At 42.5% G+C, this 21,157-nt stretch overlaps 1 protein-coding gene across 1 annotated transcript in view; it reads right to left on the bottom strand.

Moving 5' to 3' along the window:
- Positions 1-21,157, bottom strand: part of KLB (klotho beta) — a 35,821-nt gene that overhangs the window by 4,257 nt on the left and 10,407 nt on the right. The window contains exons 2-3 of the mRNA XM_035293873.3: positions 6,862-7,372; positions 2,756-3,024 (exon numbers count right to left, since the gene is read on the bottom strand). Of these exons, the coding sequence (XP_035149764.3) occupies positions 2,756-3,024; positions 6,862-7,372 (780 nt within the window). The remainder of the gene's footprint in view (positions 1-2,755; positions 3,025-6,861; positions 7,373-21,157) is intronic.

Here is a 21,157-nt window from a genome sequence, read left to right on the forward strand (position 1 = left end):
AAACCATATCATTGCCCATTTGCCATCTGCCAACCAGTTATCTAGAACATTAAACTAAGAGAACATTGATCATGTGAGCATGAAGTTAAATCTGTATATAATTTATTTGAGTAAAATCTTCCTAGCCTAGATGGCCAGTTTCAGTGTTTTGAAAACTCAGAACATTATGGTAGTGAAGGAAGTTTATAAAAGGCAGTCTTGCTACGGGGCAAGGCAAAACCAAATACAAATACGTCTTACGTTAAAAACCTTTAGAAAACATTAGTCTTAGCAAGTGTGTCTGATTAATCTGCTAAGATATTAATTTTCTAGTTAAAGATGATACGTCCCAATCCCAATTACAGCTCCCAGAGCTTGTTTCTAAAATCCTATTCCCCACCAAAAGGACCCTGTACTACTTGTAGAAATGGCTTTTTCCAAGAGAAGAAAGACGAAGCTGGGGCATCTTGTGCCAGAAAATAAGGAAGTGCTTAAAAACTGAAAGGAAAATGTAGAAAAGACAGGAACAGCTTGAGGGGTCCCATTGACTAAATTTGAAACAATTTGAGCATCAAAAGGAACAATAGTGTCATGACAATAATGAATTATAAAACATCAAACTTAAAAGAATCCAGCTAATAAATATAGAGGGAATAATCTGATTACTACAAAGTAATAGTTGAGGCAAGGTTCATGAATGAATGTTTAAACCATGAAGTGAAATACTGAGGAATAGGATATTCACAGAGTCCCAAGTATCAACGTCAGATTACTTCTTTTTTTTTTGAGGTGAAGTCTTGCTCTGTTGCCCAGGCTGGAGGGCAATGGTATGATCTTGGCTCTAACTTCAGCCTTCACCTCTGAGGTTCCACCTGTGGAACAAAAGCAAAACTCCATCTCAAAAAAAAAAAAAAATTAAAATTAGCCGGTGTGGTGGCGCACGGCTGTAATCCCAGCTACTTGAGAGGCTGAGGCAGGACAATCACTTGAACCCAGGAGGCAGAGGTTGCAGTGAACTGAGGTCTCACCATTGCACTCCAGCCTGGGCAATGGAATGAGACTGTCTCAAAAAAAAAAAAAAAAAAAATACAGTCAATAGCGTGGTATTGTAAAGTTCTAAAGCATCGTAGTTGGAAGACAGACCTAGGTGACCTGGGCAAGTTATGTAACCTCCCTAAACTTCAGTTTCCTTGCCTGTAAGATATGGGTTTTAAGATTAAGTAGGTTGGATGCAATGGCTTGCACCTGTAATCCCAGTACTTTGGGAGGCTGAGGCAGGATGTTTGTTTGAGCCCAGGAGTTCCAGATCAGTCTGGGCAACGTAGTGAGACTGCACAAAAAATAAAAAAATTAGCTGTGCATGGTGGGGTGAACCTGTAGTCCCAGGTGAAAGCTGAGGTGGGAGGATCACTTGAGGCCAGGAGGTTGAGGCTACAGTGAGCTGTGATTGCTGGGTGACAGAGCAAGATCCCATCTCAAAAAAAAAAAAAAAAAAAAAAGATGAAGTATAGAGAAGGTGCATATATAAAGCAGTTAAATCACTGTGCATCTGGAAGCTTAAAGACAGTATGTTAACAGTTCGCCAGCACTTGTTATCTGAGCAAGTTGATAGGTTTTACTTTCCTCCCCATAAATGAAGAATTTGGAATGGGAGGTCTCTGAGGTCTCACCTGGCTCTAAAAGGTGATTTCTTGATTTCCAGGTAGTGTATGTAATAATAACAATGGCCAGGTGCAGTGGCTCACACCTGTAATCCCAGTATTTTGGGAGGCTAAGGAGGATGGATCACGAGGTCAGGAGATGGAGATCATTCTGGCTAACATGGTGAAACCCCGTCTCTACTAAAACACAAAAAATTAGCGTGGTGGAAGGCTCCTGTAGTCTCAGCTACTCAGGAGGCTGAGGCAGGGGAATGGCTTGAATCAGAGAGGCAGAGATTGTAGTGAGCCAAGATTGTGTCACTGCATTCCAGCCTGGTGACAGTATGAGTCTCCATCTCAAAAAAAAAAAAGTAACAACTAAAAGGTGATCTCATTTATTCACCTGGTTCTAAAAGATGAGCACCTGGCATGTGGCCAGCACTACTTCTCTAGTGAGGCATATAGCAGACATCAAAGCCCCAGACATCTCTGCTCTCATGAGGCTTGCATTCTAGTTGGGGAAGACAGGTGTTAAATATGAAAAATATGGAAAGCACATATTATGTTAGGTGGTGGCGAGTGCACTGTAGAAAAGCAGGAAAGGAGGATGAGAAGTGATGGGAGGGTGATTTTGGGAGTGGAGGGAAGCCTTATGGAGAAGGTGACATTTGAGTAAACAGCTGAGGGCAGTGAGGAATGAGATGTGGGGAGGCTCCATTGGGATATGGAGACCTCATAAGGCAAATTACCTAACTCTCTGAAACAGCAAGAATCAATTAAACAAGGCTTTTGGCAAAACAAAAATCTAAGAACAAATTTCCTATCATTTTGATGTTACTAATATAACAAAAACCTCTCACAGAAATGACAGTAAGTTCCCACTAGACTGTATGCTTCTTGAGGGCAGCCTCTTGACCTGTCCATCTCCATCATCAGCTATGAGCTCTGGCCCATGAAAGGCTCTCAGCATTTATTTCCTTCTTTCTCTCACGTCTCTTTTCCCAGCTCTCCTTCATAACCTCCAAACAATTGTGGTGGTTGATATTGTCACAGCTATCTCTTAACTGTCAATGAGTAAATGAAATAGTGTGTGCTGTTTGCCCCAGTTTATGGTTAATTTGGAAGTAACCACCTACCTTAAGAACAGATTCAGTGACACCCCAGGAGAAGTCACAGGGAAACCGACCCTGCACATCTGGTGTGGATTCTTTTAAAGAAAAACCATTTTCTCGTATGATCTGTTTGTAGTAATGTGCTGAAGACTTAGGTTTCCGCTCTTTCTGTTTACTATTAAAATCCACATAAAATAATCCTCGGCGGATGTTGTAAGTATCCTGCCATTCAAAGCCATCCAGGAGAGACCAGGCAGTATAACCAAACACTTGTATTTTGTCTAACCTTATTGCTGCACGGAAAAAAGAAAGGAGAGATGTTCAGATGCCTAAACGTTTTAGTTAGTGTTTACAATTTCACTAACATGCCAGAGGACAGCATATTGTAAAACCAACCTTCTCCTTAATTTTCAGGTCTGCTCTATTAAATAGAAAATTCATGTTTATACTTCAAAGATGGCAATTACTTTCATCCAGACTGGTATCCCGATTCACCCCACTCCCACTTGGAACAAGTGAATGTCACAGTTAAAGGATCACATTTTAAATATTCCTGGCTGGGTATGGTGGCTCATACCTGTAATCCAGCACTTTGGTAGGCTGAGGCGGGAGGATCACAAGGTCAGGAGTTTGAGACCAGCCTGGCCAACATAGTGACACCCTTTCTCTACTAAAAACACAAAAATTAGCTCAGCGTGGTGGCGGGCGCCTGTATTCCCAGATACTTGGGAGGCCAAGGCAGGAGAATCGCTTGATCCCAAGAGGTGGAGGTTGCAGTGAGCAGAGACCATGGCACTGCACTCCAGCCTGGGCTACAGAGCGAGACTCTTCCTCAAAAAAAAAAAAAAAAAACAAAGGCCAGGCGCAGTGGCTCAAGCCTGTAATCCCAGCATTTTGGGAGGCTGAGGCGGGCGAATCACCAGGTCAAGAGATCAAGACCATCCTGGCCAACATGGTGAAACCCCGTCTCTACTAAAAATACAAAAATTAACTGGGTGTGGTGGCGCGTGCCTGTAGTCCCAGCTACTCGGGAGACTGAGGCAGAATTGCTTGAACCGGGAGGTGGAGGTTGCAGTGCGCCGAGATTGTGCCACTGCACTCCAGCCTGGCACCTGGCAACAGAGCGAGACTCTGCCTCAAAAAAAAAAAAAAAATTCCTGAAACTTGGTGTACAAATCTTGTCAGAGGGCATGGTAATTTCCAGAGCTCTTTGGGACCAATGCAGATGTCTGCCCGTGACCAAGAGCTTCTTTCTTTCTTTCTTTCTTTCTTTTTTGAGACGGAGTTTCGCTCTTGTTACCCAGGCTGGAGTGCAATGGCGTGATCTCGGCTCACCGCAACCTCTGCCTCCTGGGTTCAGGCAATTCTCCTGCCTCAGCCTCCTGAGTAGCTGGGATTACAGGCACGTGCCACCATGCGCAGCTAATTTTTTTGTATTTTTGGTAGAGACAGGGTTTCACCATGTTGACCAGGATGGTCTCGATCTCTTGACCTCGTGATCCACCCGTCTTGGCCTCCCAAAGTGCTGGGATTACGGGCGTGAGCCACCGCGCCCGGCAAGAGTTTCTTATTTCAAGTTTGAGTTGGTTCTTGTTTGTGGATAAGCTACCCATTCTAGGAAACTATCCTTCAAGGAGTTAAAAAAAAAATCTGCTTTTAGAATGAGCATAAGTGAATGTAGACATAAGGAGGTAAAAGAAGAAAAGTGATGTAAGAGAATGGGAACCGCCTGGGCTGAGGAGCTTACCCTACTGTGCTCCAGGGAGCATGCTATGGGCAAGTTTCTTGGCCTCAGTTTCCTCATTTGTAAACAGAAAAGATTGGAAAATAGAATCTCTAAGGACTTTTCTAGATTTAAAACTCTGATTCAGTAACTTGTAGGAATTGTGTAAAAATGAAATACGAAAATCAACAGGCTGGGCACAGTGGCTCACGCCTGTAATCCCAGCACTTTGGGAGGCTGAGGCGGGTGGATCACCTGAGGTCAGGAGTTCAAGACCAGCCTGGCCAACATAGTGAAATCCCATCTCTACTAAAAATACAAAAATTAGCTGGCGATGGTGGCGGGCATCTGTAATCCCAGCTACTTTGGGAGGCTGAGGCAGGAGAATCACTTGAACCCAGGAGGCAGAGTTTGGAGTGAGCTGAGATCACACCATTGCACTCCAGCCTGGGCAACAAGAATGAAACTATCTCAAAAAAAAGGAAAGAAGAAAAGAAAATCAACAACATGAGTTAAAACAACAACTGCCCAAATTAACCATGAATCCTTTTTTCTTTCTTAAAATATTTCACTTCTCTCATAGAAATGCCTCCTCATCTCCACATTTTTGAGATTTCATCACTGACATTTTTTCCTAAAATGAGGAAATTCCAGGCCAAGAGTTTCCAAGAAGATAAATATGTTCAACAGGCCCTGGTTTTTGTCCATAGCTGTTGTAGGGTCCTCAGGAGAGGTGGAATGGTAACACCTGGGAAATGGACACCCCTCCTGCCCACATGCATGGCATTTGACCCAGACCCATAGGCAGAGCCCTCGGCCTTGGACCCCATGTGCATGGCCCGTAGCTGGGCATGGCTTGGTTCGATGCTGCTCCTTCCTACAACTTAGGGCAGCAGGGGCTTGCTCTCCCTCAGGACCCTCCGTGAAGGCTCTCTCCAGCAGCACCTGGGATTTTCCTCTTGTTTTGTGACTTCTAAAGAGAGCAACAGAATTTTAGAAAGACCCACAGAGAATTCCTTTTTATGAGAGTGAAATAGAGCCCAACTCCAGGGAACAGAACCATCGTAACCTGAGTTTGTCTTCTGCTGTTGTTTCTATCAGCCACCTGTAGATGTCATTACTTGAGTAGTGGAAAAGGAGAGAAAGGCTAGGTGGGGGCCAGAAGTCTCAGGGAGCAATAGAAACAACTCATTTTGTCTTCAGACGTTTTCATTGTATGGTCATGTAATACAGTATAAAGATTACCATTTCAAGAAAAACTTTCAACATCTTAGAATAAAGTACTACTGTTAGGAAACTTTAAGCAAATCTCTTTTAGTATGATGTCCTTTGTAAATAATGAAACAGCATCTTCCTGCCAATTAAGGATGTAGCTCTAGTCTGAAAGGATTCTGTTCTCAAACTTTTATTTAAAAAAGGACATGGGAATCGAGTGTGCGGCCTTGCCAACATGGTGAAACCCCATCTCTACTAAAAATACAAAAAATTAGCTGGGCACGGTGGCGCGTGCCTGTAATCCCAGCTACTTAGGAGGCTGAGGCAGGAGAATTGCCTGAACCCAGGAGGCGGAGGTTGCGGTGAGCTGAGATCGCGCCATTTCACTCTAGCCTGGGTAACAAGCGAAACTCCGTCTCAAAAAAAAAAAAAAAAAAAAGAGGACATGGGAATAACATTAAAAAGTGCTCTCAACATTGGACAATACAATGGCTGGGCATGGTGGCTCACGCCTATAATCCCAACACTTTGGGAGGCCGAGGCGGGTGGATCACCTGAGGTCAGGAGTTTGAGGCCAGCCTGGCCAAAATGGTGAAACCCCATCTCTACTGCAAATACAAAACTTAGTTTGGCGTGGTGGCAGGCACCTATAATCCCAACTACTTGGTAGGCTGAGGCAGGAGAATCGCTTAAACCCGGGAGGCAGAGGTTGCAGTGAGCCGAGATCGTGCTGTTGTGCTCCAGCCTGGGCCATAGAGTGAGACTTTGTGTCAAGAGAGAGAAAAAAAGCACAGTACAAAAGCCCAGGCCGGGCATGGTGGCTCACACCTGCAATCCCAGGACTTTGGTAGGCTGAGGTGGGCAGATCACTTGAGGTCTGGAGTTTGAGACCAGCCTGGCCAACATGGTGAAACTCCCGTCTCTACTAAAAATACAAAAATTAGCTGGGCATGGTGGCAGACACCTGTAATCCCAGCCACTCGGGGGGCTGAGGCAGGAGAATCACTTGAACTCAGGAGACAGAGGTTGCAGTGAACCGAGATGGTGCCACTGCACTCCAGCCTGGGTGACAAAGTCAGATTCCATTAAAAAAAAAAAAAGCCCAACAATAATAGTTATATATTCAAAGGTGACTTTAAATATCCTGTAAGTTTTCAGAATTTTAAAAAAATTAAGCAAGTCTACAACCAACCTTGAAGCACCTGGCTGAGGAAATTCTTCATCATGTAGATGGCCGTGGTGTCTTCTGTTTTCACGTGACTGTCCGTGAACCAGCCGTTCTCAGCAATCAAGATTCGAGGGTTGTCGTATTCCAGTTTAATCCAGTTCAGTGCTTCTCTTAAATTGAGTGAAATATTTTGCCCCATTTTATCTATGGTGTTTAGGGGCTTGAAGTTGTTGGGTCCAAAAGAAAAGGCAAAGAAATCAGCTGTGCCTCTCACCTCATTCTTCTCTGCTTCAGAGAAAAGGGGTAGAACGGAGAGCAACCGCTTTTTCATTCCCTCCGGATAGTCACCGTCCCCATGGATAGGGTTGGCAAACCATCCAAGCACAGAAACCATGGATTGTTGACATTTGGATATATCCGTCACGGTTTCCGACCGGTGTGGCTCGATCCAATGAGATCCTAATATGATGGATAACCAACCGTTCTGATATGGGCGGAAATGTGTGTTGTAGTTATGCCAAACTTTTGAATGAGCCTAAAAGAAGAAGATAATATTGATCTTTATTGTCCTCACTTACAAGGGCTGTAACATGGCTGGTAAATGGTCTTTTCATGAGTAAAATTAATGCAGCATAGAGTGATTCGGAGGAAAGTTGCCAGGGAGGCCCTGATGACCTCAAAGTCTGTTCTCTATGCCCCTAGTGCTTCCAACCTAAAATTTCTGCTGTAGGAGAGCTGGAGGCTGGCAGGAAGCCTAGTCTGGGTCTTACTTCTCCTCTGCCTCGCTCCCTTCCCAGGCCCTCTTGAGGTAGGATGTAGGGTTTCCTCCTCTACATAAGAAGTCACAGAGCAGTGATTTTTTTTATTTTCTTGAGATAAGTTTTGCTCCTGTTGCCCAGGCTGGAGTGCAATGGTGCGATCTTGGCTCACTGCAACCTCTGCTTCCTGGATCCAAGGGATTCTCCTGCCTTAGCCTCCCAAATAGGTAGGATTACAGGAGTCCACCACCATGCCCGGCTAATTTTTGTATTTTTTAGTAGACGGGGTTTCACCATGTTACCAGTTTGGCCTTGAACTCCTGACCTCAGTGATTCACCCGTCTCGGTCTCCTAGAGTGCTGGAGTTACAGGTGTGAGGCACTGAGCCTCGCCTAATTTTTGTATTTTTTAGTAGAGATGGGGTTTCACCATATTGGTCACGCTGGTCTCGAACTCCTGACCTCAGGAGATCCACCCTCCTCGGCCTCCCAGAGTGCTGGGATTATAGGCATGAACCACCATGCCTGGCCCAGAGTAGTGATCTTTCACCATTTTACGGAATCTCCCTTTGGTCCTAATTTAGAAGTCCAGGACAGCACAGGCTCTGAATCCTATAAATGAGTCATAATAGAGCCCACCTCCTAGGGATGTTGTGAGGATTGAGTGAATTAACATATGTAAACAGCTTTAGAATCATGCCTGGCACAGAGTAAGCTCTATATAAGCCTTAGCTATTATTGCTATGATTATTAATTTTTTTTTTTTTTTTTTTTGAAACGGAGTTTCACTGTTGTTACCCAGACTGGAGTGCAATGGCAGGATCTCGGCTCACCACAACCTCCGCCTCCTGGGTTCAAGCAATTCTCCTGTCTCAGCCTCCCAAGTAGCTGGGCTTACAGGTGTGCACCACCAGGCCCAGCTAATTTTTGTATTTTTAGTAGAGACTGGATTTCACCTTGTTGACCAGGATGGTCTTGATCTCTTGACCTCGTGATCCACCCACCTCGGCCTCCTGAAGTGCTGGGATTATAGGCGTGAGCCACCGTGCCTGGCCTATTGCTATGATTATTAAATCATAGCACCACCCACAGCAGAAGACCAATGGAAAGAGTGTGAGCTTTGGGGTCAGCACACCTAGGCTTGAAATTTATGTACTTACTGTGTAACCTTAGGAGTCACTTAACCTTTCTGAAACCTCTTAGTATTCTCAGTTGTAGAATGAGGTTAGATCCACCAGGCACGGTGGCTCACACTTGTAATCCCAGCACTTTAGGAGGCTGAGGCTGGTGGATCATCTGAGGTCGGGAGTTTGAGACTAGTCTGGCCAACATGGTAAAACCCTGTCTCTACTAAAAATACAAAAATTAGCTGGGCATGGTCGCAGGCGCCTATAATCCCAACTACTTGGGAGGCTGAGGCAGGAGAACTGCTGGAGGTTGCAATGAGCAGAGATCTTGTCATTGTTCTCCAGCCTGGGTGACAAGAGCAAAACTCTGTTTCAAAAAAAAAAAAATCTTCTGGAAGGTTGATGTCAGATTTATACAGAAAGTAAGTAGGATAGAATAGACCACATAGGAGGTACTGCCAAAAGGTAGACATTATTATTATTGGTCCACCTGGAGTTTGCCTTTCCAGTTGTGCTCTCTTGTAACACAGCCTCATGATGGATTTCTGGTCCATTTCATATTACAGATACTTCCTGAGCACTTATTTCAGTGCCTGGCTTGCCCTGCCCTGAGAGGGTGAGACAGATGGCACAGGAACTTACCCTCAGAAAGTGTCTAGTGGGAAAATAAGGATGCAACATGTGAAAGAGAAACATAAACGGCATAAAATATGGCATTAATTTAATAAAAAATTAAAAGCCAGAAGCAATGGCTCAGCTAACAGTCACAGCCATAGCTGAAGGGGCAAACATTAAGGACTCCAGTTAAGGACTCCATGCCAGTTAAATGCCAAGGCCACTTCTGTGTCCCAGCCAGCTGTGGAATTGTCCTTCGTCTGTGTCGGAGCCACTCTCTTCCCCTCAGCATTTCACTTGCTTGTCTCTTGACATCTTTCCCCTGGTCTCTCAATTTCTCCACTATTTGAGTGTTTCTTTTTTTTCCTTAGAGACAGAGTCTTGCTCTGTCACTCAGGCTGGAGTGCAGTGGCACCATGTCAGCTCACTCAACCTCCACCTCTTGGGTTCAAGTGAACCTCCTACCTCAGCCTCCCTAGTAGCTGGGACTACAAGCAAATGCCACCACGCCTGGCTAATTTTCATATTATTAGCAGAGATGGGGATCGACCATGTTGACCAGGCTGCTCTCAAACTCCTGACCTCAGGTGATCCACCCGCCTCGGCTTCCCAAATGCTGGGATTCAAGGCATGAGCCACCATGCCTGGCCTCCACTATTTGCGTGTTTCTAAAACAAATGCACAAACCCATTATCTTTAACACACACAGCCAGCTTTCAGTTTTGTTCTGTAGCTTTTCCCTTGCTCACTGGAGATGTTTTATATCAGGATAAACTACCTGAAACTGCCTTTTCTGTAGGTCAAAGACAATCAAATATGAACAATGGATTCAAACCAGATAGATCCTGTGGACCCTGAAAATGTTTCATAAACCCTGTTAGATGGGGAAAATAGGCATTGAAGTAAGGGGTGAGGATTCTGAAATGTGCCATCCTGCTTTATGCAAGAAAAACTAATTTAAATAATTTCCTGAAAGATTTTTCTGGAGGAATAGATGCCTTGAGGTACACCTCTGTCCACCTGTCCTTACTCAATTTTCATTGGAAGATTCTGGTACCATTTAGCACCCAGGTGTTCCCAAGGATCCTTAAGAATGCTTTCCTCTTGGTCTGTTGGGTGGCTCACACCTGTAATCCCAACACTTTGGGAGGCCGAAGTGGGAGGATTGCTTGAGCTCGGGAACTCGAGATCAGCTTGGGCAACCTGGCAAAACCCCACCTCTACAAAAAATACAAAAATTAGCCGGGCGTGGTGGTGCATGCATGTAGTCCCAGCTACTCAGGAGGCTGAGGTGGGAGGATCATTTGAACGAGGGAGGTGGAGGTTGCGGTGAGATCGCACCACTGCACTCCAGCCTGGGCAATGCAGTGACACCCTGACTCAAGAAAAAAAACAAAGAACTTTCCTGCTGGGCGCAGTGGCTCACACCTGTAATCCTGACACTGTGAGGTCAAGTTGGGTGGATCTCTTGAGGTCAGGAGTTCGAGACCAGCCTGGTCAACATGGCGAAACCCTGTCTCTACTAAAAAAAATACAAAAATTAGCTGGGCATGGTGGCGTGGTGCTCGTCTGTAGTCCCAGATACTCAGGAGGCTGAGGCAGGAGAAAAGCTTGAACCTGGGAGGCGGAGGTTACAGTGAGCCGAGATTAAGCCACTGTACTCCTGCCTGGGTAACAGAAGGAGACTTTGTCTCAAAAAACAACAACAACAAAGAAAAACTTTCCTTTCAGAGAGGTGTTCAGAATATAGCCTCCTTCCCTGTCTCCAACCTGAGATTGCAACTTCTGGAGGAGATCACAGCAGAGCCTGGGACAGACACTAATTTAAATGGTTTCAACTAGTCTGGGTTTTTCTGGGGCTAGAATAACAATAGAAAGTCTTAAGAACCCCTTTTTTCCCCCTGATTAGAAACAAAAGCAGTCATACAATACTGGAATTCAAAGGAGGGCGTTCTTGGCTTTTTTCTAACCAGTCACTTAATCCTTTAGTAGCCTTAGAGCTATCATCAGTAGAAGACCCAGTGTCCAGCACCTCCCTTCAGGGCTGTTGTACATCTCTCTATGCAAGCTCGAAAGCACTGAGCACGTGTAGGATTCTGAGCTATAAACTAGTTGCTTTGCAAATTTAGTGTCTTGCCTTTGCAGACACTAAATTTTAGTGATTATATGAAAGATGACCTAAGTTGTGATAAAAATCTTGTATACATCAGCCTTTGGATGAGAAACAGTAGCTTTCCATGCATGTTTTCTGGATATGCATATGCATGTGTTGTCAAGGTGACCTTCATGGTCCACAGTGTCTCTTTCACCTTTGCTGCTATTTGCATAGGCTATCAAGGTATCTAGGGTTATCTTTGCCCTGGGCTGAAGACAGCCTCTTCATTCTCATGTAGAGAATGTGGGGGAGGTCCTCTGTGCAGTACTTTTGGTTATAACTTGATCCTATTTGCCAAGTAACAAGGTAACAAATTTTGCTTCCAGATCCTGAGTTTGCCATATCCATCTCTGTGTGTTCTTTGGTCGGACACTCATAAAGGAGATCTGTTGGGAAAATTAAAATGGGGTTAGTGGGGAGTGCAACCTGGGCTCTGCAACCTTGCACAACAGCCATTCTACAATTTTCCAAGGTTACCCTCTAACTTGTACAAGGCCAGCTACCTCTGTAATGATTGATTTAAGAGAGCTTCAACCTTTGTTCTTTAGATTCAGTAGCTTAAAGGGAAAGTCAGCTTCTTTTTTTTTGGAGCCAGCTATCAGGGCCTAATGTCACTGAGAGACAGCCAGGACTTAATAGCTCATTCTGTTTCCTCCTCCAATCTAATGTGGCAGCATTTTTTTGATGCCCGTGAAAGTCCAGACTCAGATAAATTCTGTGGATGATAGGAAACAAGTAAGATAGCAGGCACAACTTTAGACATAGATGAAGAGGGGATTAGGAGGCAGAGGAAGACATGATGGGACACTGTTGGAAAGATGGGTTGAAGACAGATAAGCAACCCTAACGCATCACACCGGTATATTCAAGGAACCCTCAGTCAGTTGTCAAAAGTTCCATTTCCAAATCTGTGCATTATTTTGGTCACATTCTGGCTGAAATATCTTCATGTGTATTGTAAAAGTGCCTGTTGTTAAAGCTATTTAATAGAATATTAAGTAACAACAGTTCAAGAAAGTTTATTTAAAAACTCCACAAGCATAACAAAATATGTTTATATTTCTGTGTTTTCACCCAGGCCTTCCAAATATATTCCCCAGCTAAAATCACTTTAAGGCTGAGTGCGGTGGTTCACACCTGTAATTCCAGCACTTTGGGAGGCAGAGGAGGGCTGGATTACCTGAGGTCAGAAGTTCGAGACCAGCCTGGCCAACATGGTGAAACCCCGTTTCTACTAAAAAATACAAAAATTAGCTAGGCATGGTGGCAGACACCTGTAATCACAGCTACTCAGGAGGCTGAGGAAGGAGAATTACTTGAACCCTGGAAGTCAGGGGCTGCAGTGAGCTGAGATCATGCCACTGCACTCCAGCCTGGGAGACAAGAGCAAAACTCCATATTGAAATAATTAAACAAATAAATAAATAAATAAAAATTAAAAAATAAATAAAATAACTTTAAACATTTTCCATGTTGTTTTTGGATTTCAGAATATCTTAGTGTAACAATTCACTGATTTGATGAAATATGATTTATTTAGTCATCTTTTGGTAAATATTTATTTTTCTTTTTTCTTTTTTTTTTTGAGATGGAGTTTTGCTCTAGTTGCCCAGGCTGGAGTGCAATGGTGTGATCTTGGCTCACTAGGACCTCCACCTCCCAGGTTCAAGTGATTCTCCTGCCTCAGCCTCTGAAGTAGCTGGGATTACAGGCATGCACCACCAAGCCAAGCCTGGCTAATTTTGTATTTTTAGTAGAGACAAGGTTTCATCATGTTGGTCAGGCTGGTCTCGAACTCCTGTCCTCAGGTGATCAGCCTGCCTCTGCCTCCCAAAGTGCTGGGATTACAGGCGTGAGCCACCACGCCTGACAAAAATTTTTCTTCATTCCTTTGTTATTTCTCTTTTTCTGTCATAAATGCTTCAATAACTAACTTTGGACATATATCTTGTAATTTATTTGAATCATTTCCTTTCATTAATCCCAGGAATGGACTACCTATTCTAAAATTGTTCTAAATATTCCCAAATCCCTTTCCATACATTTTGTCCATTGGTGTGTGTTCTCTGGCCATCTAATACAAAACACTAATGGCTCTATTGGGGGATAAATGGTGTTTGAGAATGATATAAAGGTGCTACTTAACTGGGCGCGGTGGCTCACACGTGTAATCCTAGCACTTAGGGAGGCCGAGGCGGGCGGATCACGAGGTCAAGAGATCGAGACCATCTGGTCAACATGGTGAAACCCCGTCTCTACTAAAAATACAAAAATTAGCTGGGTGTGGTGGTGCGCACCTGTATCAGCTACTCGGGAGGCTGAGGCAGAAGAACGGCTTGAACCCAGGAGGTGGAGGTTGCTGAGAGTGGAGATCGAACCACTGCACTCTAGCCTGGTGACAGAGCAAGACTCTGTCTCCAAAAAAAAAAAAAAAAAAAGGTGCTACTTATCTACCTGGCACTATAGGGGAAATAACATTGGTTTTGAAAGCAGGAGACCTGGGCTCTTGTATTATTAGCTCTGCTGACTCATTAGCTTTATGATCTTGGACAGATCATTTCACCATCAGAGACCTGTTTTTCCCTTCATTCTACTGAGCTAAAAATAAATACCCTAGAGAATTGTTGTGAAGATCAAATAAGGTAATAATATCTGTGAAGGCCTTGTGAAAATGACACAGTAAATCTGAAGTACTTCGAAAGAGCAAGCTGAAAATAATTTAACTTGCTGTAGAAAATCATGATGGAAACTGTGAACGTGAAGAGCGTTCTGCAAATAACTCCTAAGCTCTTACCTCTCAAGGCTCATGGCTGAACATGTTTGCCTTCATTTATTGTTTGCAGCTTATCGAGTTTTACTCATTGTCCTTTTGGGATTAATTTGAATTTGATTTATTTTCATCTACTCAGCTCTTCTTTACATTGGTATCAAGTTGATTTTTTTTTTTTTAGGGGGACAAAGTCTCCCTCTGTCACCCAGGCTGGAGTGCAGTGGCATGATCTTGGCTCACTGCTGCCTCTGCCTCCTGGGTTCAAGCGATTCTCCTGCCTTAGCCTCCTGAGTAGCTGGGACTATTACCATGCCCAGCTAATTTTTGTATTTTCAGTAGAGACAGGGTTTCGCCATGTTTGCCAGGCTGATCTTGAGCTCCTGAGCTCAAGTGATCCACCCACCTCGGCTTCCAAAAGTGCTGGGATTACAGGCATGAGCCACTGTGCCCCGCCTCAAATTGATTTTTCATTTATTTTTTGTTTTGTAAAGACAACTTCTCACTATGTTACCTAGGCTGGTATCAGACTAGCAATCCTCAAGCAGTCCTTCAGCCTTAGCCTCTGTCTCTGTGCCCAGCCTACTATCAAGTTTTATGTTAATGCTGCTCTTCCAGATTGTTTAACATTCATTTATTCATCTATGCTGCAGTTTACAAATAGTTATTGGTTGTGGTGGCTCACATCTGTACTCCAGCACTTTGGGAGGCCAAGGTGGGAGGATCATTTGAGGTCAGGAGTTTAAGACTAGTCTGGGCAATATAGTGAGACTCTCTTCTCTATTAAAAATTAAGAAAATTAGGGCCGCCTGGGGACCTGCCCCCGGTGCCATGCCTGGTGCCCAGGGGAGGCCCAGCCCACAGGCCCCCCCCCAAAAAAAGAAAATTAGCCAGGCCCGGTGGCATGCCTGGAGAGTCCCAGCTACTCGGGAGGCTGAGGTGGACAGATTCATTGAGCACAGGAAGTCGAGGCTGCAGTGAGCTATGATCATGCCACTGTACACCAGCCCAGGCAACAGAGCAAGACTCTGTCTCTAGAAAAAAAAAAAAATATTGGATGCTTGATAAGGTATGTGACCTTTACTGTTTATTGCAAAAAATGTATGTGACAATTATTTCTTTAATTATATTATGTGACTATTTTTTAAAATGATTTTGGCAATCTTGAAACTCTCTTGGAAACAATATTTTACCTTGCTATTCTTAGGAAATAATTTAAATATTAACAAAAGTTACCCCCTTTCATAAAGAAAATATTTACCATCCTATATTTAATGGTCCAAATTCATGGTATATATATATTTTTAAGACAGGAGTCTTGCTCTGTCACCCAGCTGGAGTGCAATGGTGCAATCTCAGCTCATTGCAACTTTGGCCTCCCTGGTTCAAGCCATTCTCCTTCCTCAGCCTCCCGAGCAGCTGGGACTATAAGTGTGCACCACCACACCCGGCTAATTTTTGTATTTTTAATAGAGATGGGGTTTTGCCACGTTGGCCAGGCTGGTCTCAAACTCCTGACCTCAAGTGATCCACCCACTTCGGCCTCTAAAAGTGCTGACATTACAGGCATGAGCCACTGTGCCCAGCCCAAATTCATGTTTTCTATAGTTGAAATAACTCAGTATTATACTTTAATGAATTTTCTCCTATTTTGTCCTCTATAATAATACGTTGATGGGAGGAGGCGGCGGCGGCAGAAAAAACTATGTTGATGTTCAAAACAATGTAAGGAGGAGTCATGGATTATACATGATTAACGTGAAAGAAAAACCTGTAAAGGTAGACCCTGGCCCCTTACTTAAGACTTTGGTCATGTAATCTCTGGTCAAGATATGTCCCAAGCGATGAACCCCCGCAAATACTAAAAGATCCTGGCTTTCACCAACCTCACGGTTATCAAAAAACATTATCAAAATGTTATCAGGAGTTTAAGACCAGCCTGTCATCAGAAATGTTATCAAATGTTATATGAAAATGTTATCAAAAAACATTTTCAAGTAACACTACTAGATCAACCAAGGATGACTTTAATTACTTCTGTGATTCACTCTTCACTGGCCAGTAAATTAGAAGGTTCTGGTCTATTTTCAGCTTCCCTACTACTTTTCAGCAACAGAATTGTTAATGTTCAGTAGTTTTAATCACACCTTTTTGTTTTAAAATAGATTTTTTTTCCCCTTAGATGGAGCCTTGCTTTGTTGCCCAGGCTGGAGTGCAGTGGCACGATCTTGGCTCACTGCAACCTCCACCTCCTGGGTTCCTGCTTCAGCCTCCTGAGTAGCTGGGGGACTACAGGCACCTGCCACTATGCCCAGCTAATTTTTTTTTTTTTTGAGATGGAGTCACTCTGTTGCCCAGGCTGGAGTGTAGTGGCGAGATCTTGGCTCACTGCAACTTCTACCTCTCAGACTCAGATGATTCTCCTGCCTCAGCCTCCCAAGTAGCTGAGATTACAGGTACGTGCCACCATGCCCAGCTTATTTTTCTTGTATTTTTGAGATGGGGTTTCACTATGTTGGCCAGGCTGGTCTTAAACTCCTGATATCAAATGATCCACCCATTTGGGCCTCCCAAAGTGCTGGGATTACAGGTGTGAGCCACCGCACCCAGCCTACAATAGGCTATTTTCTAATGCTGAGTTTTCTCAGCAAGACTTTTTAAGTTATTAAATGACTTATTTTATATTATAAAGTCGTGCAAAGTTTTCCCCAGTTCATACTTTCATCATGTCCAGCTCTGTTTCCATTATTTAAAATATTTTATGATCTCCATTTGGGTCTAATTTTCCATGTTATGAGAGTACTCATATCAAATCAAGCTGTTTAAATAGGATCACAATATTATTCTCTGAGCATTTATAATTACATTTATTTAAACTCTTGTTAATCATTTACTGAAGTATAACTTTTTCTGCTTAATGGTTAGAAAAAGTAAATATTGCTCTCTAGAATACCAGTTGTAGTCTAAAAATATATATTTTTTAACAGTACTCTTATAACTAAGAGTATATATATATATTCTATATATATAGTATATATATATTCAATATATATATGTATATATATATATTCTATAACCAGAATATAATGATATTCTGGGTATAGAAACTCTCTTTGGCAAGCTCCACAAGCAGTTTTCTTAATTTATCAAACTTAGTTAAAAACATCTATAATAATAATAGTTTTAACATGTTTGTTATTTCCTTTTTCTTTCTTTTTTTTTTTTTTTTTTGAAACAGAGTCTCTAAAAAGATATGACATTATTAAAAAAAAAAGAAAAGAAACAGTCTCGATCACCCAGGCTGGAGTGCAGTGGGGTGATCCTGGTTCACTGTAACTTCTGCCTCCCAGATTGAAGCAATTCTCCTGCCTCAGCCTCCCAAGTAGCTGAGATTTCAAGCTTGTACCACTACACCCAGCTAACTTGTATTTTTAGTAGAGACATGTTGGCCAAGCTAATCTTGAACTCCTGACCTCAAGTAATCTGCCTGCCTCAGCCTCCCAAAGTGCTGAGATTACAGGCGTGAGCCACCATACCTGGCCTGATCAGTATTTCTTTCTTTTTTTTTTTTCCTTCTTCTTTTTTTTTCAAATCAAGTTGACAGATGAAGATCAGTATTTCTTTTTTTTTTTTTTGAGACAGAGTTTCAAAAAAACAAGAGTTTCGTTCTCGTTACCCAGGAGGAGTGCAATGGCGCGATCTCAGCTCACTGCAACCTCTGCCTCCTGGGTTCAGGCAATTCTCCTGCCTCAGCCTCCTGAGTAGCTGGGATTACAGGCACGCGCCACCACGCCCAGCTAATTTTTTGTATTTTTAGTAGAGACGGGGTTTCACCATGTTGACCAGGATGGTTTTGATCTCTTGACCTTGTGATCCACCTGCCTTGGCCTCCCAAAGTGCTGGGATTACAGGCGTGAGCCACCGCGCCCGGCCCAAAGATCAGTATTTCTTATACTGTATTTTGTTAGAGGTGTCTTAGATTCTGATGGAGATGGATTGGCATTATATGCTGGTACCATGCATTAGCTAATCATATGAAGAACTGTGCTAACTCTAAATAATATGGCCGGGCACAGTTGCTCACACTTGTAATCCTAACACTTTGGGAGGCCAAGGTAGACAGATTGCTTGAGGTCAGGAGTTCAAGACCAGCCTGGGCAACATGGCAAAACCCCATCTCTACTAAAAGTACAAAAATTAGTTGGAATGGTGGCTCACACCTGTAGTCATAGCTACTTGGGAGGCTGAGGCAGGAGAATTGCTTGAACCCAGGAGGTGGAGGTTGCAGTGAGCTGATATTGCACCACTGCATCATTCCAGCAGAGGGCGACCGAGCAAGACTCCTTAAAAAAAAAAAAGATATTGTCAAAGGCATACATAAGTGATAGGATGCTGAATTTTGAGCAAATAATTAAAATCATGGGAACAAATGAAAAACCCAGTTTTTTAATATATGAATCAGGGGATAAATGGTTCATAGATTTCATGGACAAATTAAACACCCAGATAGATTGTTTTGGTCTTTTAATAAGCAAAGAGAAGTAAAATATCTGTTGAGACAGTATCAAAACAAGTGACAGACATGGGATTTGAAGCTGTAAATTGTTTTTTTTCATTTAAGCAGGGCAGCTGATTTATGTCATTAGACCTTGCTAGCTTGGATTCACACAGACTAGACTTTAATTTTGGCTTTGATACTTATCTGCTATGTAACCTTGGGCAAATTTCTCTGGGCTGCAGTTTCATCAATTGTAAGTTGAGTTTCAGAACATCTACCTGGCAGAGCTGATGTTGGAATTAAATGAGATTATATATTACAGGTAGCTAGTATGTTTCTGACATTACAGTATGTATGCAATAAAAATTCTTTTTTTTTTTTTTTTTTGAGACAAAGTGTTGCTCTGTTGCCCAGGCTGGAGTGCAGTGACAGAATCTAGGGTCACTGCAACCTCCACCTACTGGGTTCAAGTGATTCTCCTGCCTCAGCCTCCTGAGTAGCTGGGATTATAGGTTTGTGCCACCATGCCTGGCTAATTTTTTTATGTTTTAGTAGAGATAGGGTTTCACCATGTTGGTCAGGCTGGTCTTGAACTCCTGACCTTGTGACCCGCCCACCTCAGCCTCCTAAAGTGCTGGGATTACAGGCATGAGCCATCACGCCTGGCCTAAAAATTCTTATAATAATAATTTAAAAGAATATGATAGAATGTCAAAATGTTACCCGTAATAATTGTCTCAGTCCTTCACTTTAAGAATTCAGAACGTTCTCTGTTCTTTCTTTAAAAAAAAAACACATTTTTTTTTTAATGTGGGAGGGGAAAGTCATGGAAGGCAGAAAGTAATAGGTTTTGTTGTTTGTTTTAACCCTCTTTCTTCCATCCTTTGTTAAAAAAAAAAGCTTGGCTAATTTTTTAGCTATAAAACTTAGCACAAATTAATTATGATATGTTATTGTTTTGAAACCCTACTTTACCAAGGGAGTTTTAAAAAATTCCTTTTATTCAATGAAAGAAAATAATTTCAGATAATCCTTGAAGATTTTGCTTCTATATAACCAAGAGGAGCTTAAAAGACTACTAGTATTTCCTTTTCAAAATATTATACTTCATCTTCAAGACATTGGTGGGGGATTGGGCAGAAGAATCTTAAAAATGACATTTTGTTCAAACAACCATCTATGTCCGAGGCCCTGGTAAAAGGAAAAAAGAAAAAAAGACATTTTATTTATTTAAATGTGCCTAAGAAACACTGCAGCCTTCTTCGTGTTCAAGAAAGCAGTTACAGCAGTCTGTTGGCAAAGGAGGCTTAGCTATTACTCATGCGAATGGTGGCATTTTCATGGCTGTTTTTGCAGTTTTATTATTTACTTTTTGAGACAGGATCTCACTCTGTCACCCAGGCTGGAGACCGGTGGTGCCATCATAGCTTTAACCTTGAATTCTTGGGCTCGATTCCCTCAGCCTCTCCAGTAGCTGAAACTACAGGCTCATGCCACCATGCCTGGCTGATTTTTATTTTTATTTTCTGTAGAGACTGAGGTCTTGTTATGTTGCCTAAGCTGATCTTGAACTCCTGGACTCAAGTGATCCTCCTGCCTCAGCCTCTCGAAGTGTTGGGATTACAGGCATGAGTCATTTAAACTTCATTTTGCAGTTTAAATACTAAATTTTGTTCAAGAATTTCAACAGAGCCTTTAAGAAGATAACTATATGAAGATGGTTGTTTTGTTTTCTTTTATAAATGTTTTTTAGTTTCTTGTTGAAAAACATCTTTTATTTTTAAATGTGAAATATTCTCTTTACCTTCTTATGTTACTTATTTTTTACTTTATGGGAAAATTGTCATGATATGCAAAAATAGAAACAATAATATAATAAACCCTCATAAACAACACATCACTGAGTTTTAATAGTCATCAAAATTCTGCAGCTTGGTTCAAGATGGGTTTTTAATGTCCAATATTTTAAAGAAACAGACATATCTGATTGATTTGCATGTTATGAAAAGACTAATATTTATGCGTGTGTGTGTGTGTGTGTGTGTGTGTACGCACGCGTGCGCGTAATCCATTTTTTTTGTTGTTGTTGCCGGTTTAAATCCTTTCTGGAACAAGGTAGATCTTCCTTAAATTGAAAGTAATCAATTTCATTATGCACTGAATGCCTAACACGTGTCTAGCATTGCGTGCGCTTCTGTGAAGGAATTACGCCAAGAAATGTTAGTCAAAGTTACTCAAATAAATGGAAAAATGGGGAAGAAATCCAGTTTTATCCCAGGCTCAGAAAAACGTTGGCGAGGCCTTGACCTAGAGTAGGGTTTCCTAACATATCTTATCCTGAAAGCCTCTTTCACAGTATTAGGCAATCTCTTAAACCCACGAGGAATTTAAAATATCATTT

The sequence above is a fragment of the Callithrix jacchus genome, chromosome 3 (genome assembly GCF_049354715.1).
Source record: "Callithrix jacchus isolate 240 chromosome 3, calJac240_pri, whole genome shotgun sequence".
Taxonomy (NCBI): Eukaryota; Metazoa; Chordata; class Mammalia; order Primates; family Cebidae; genus Callithrix; species Callithrix jacchus.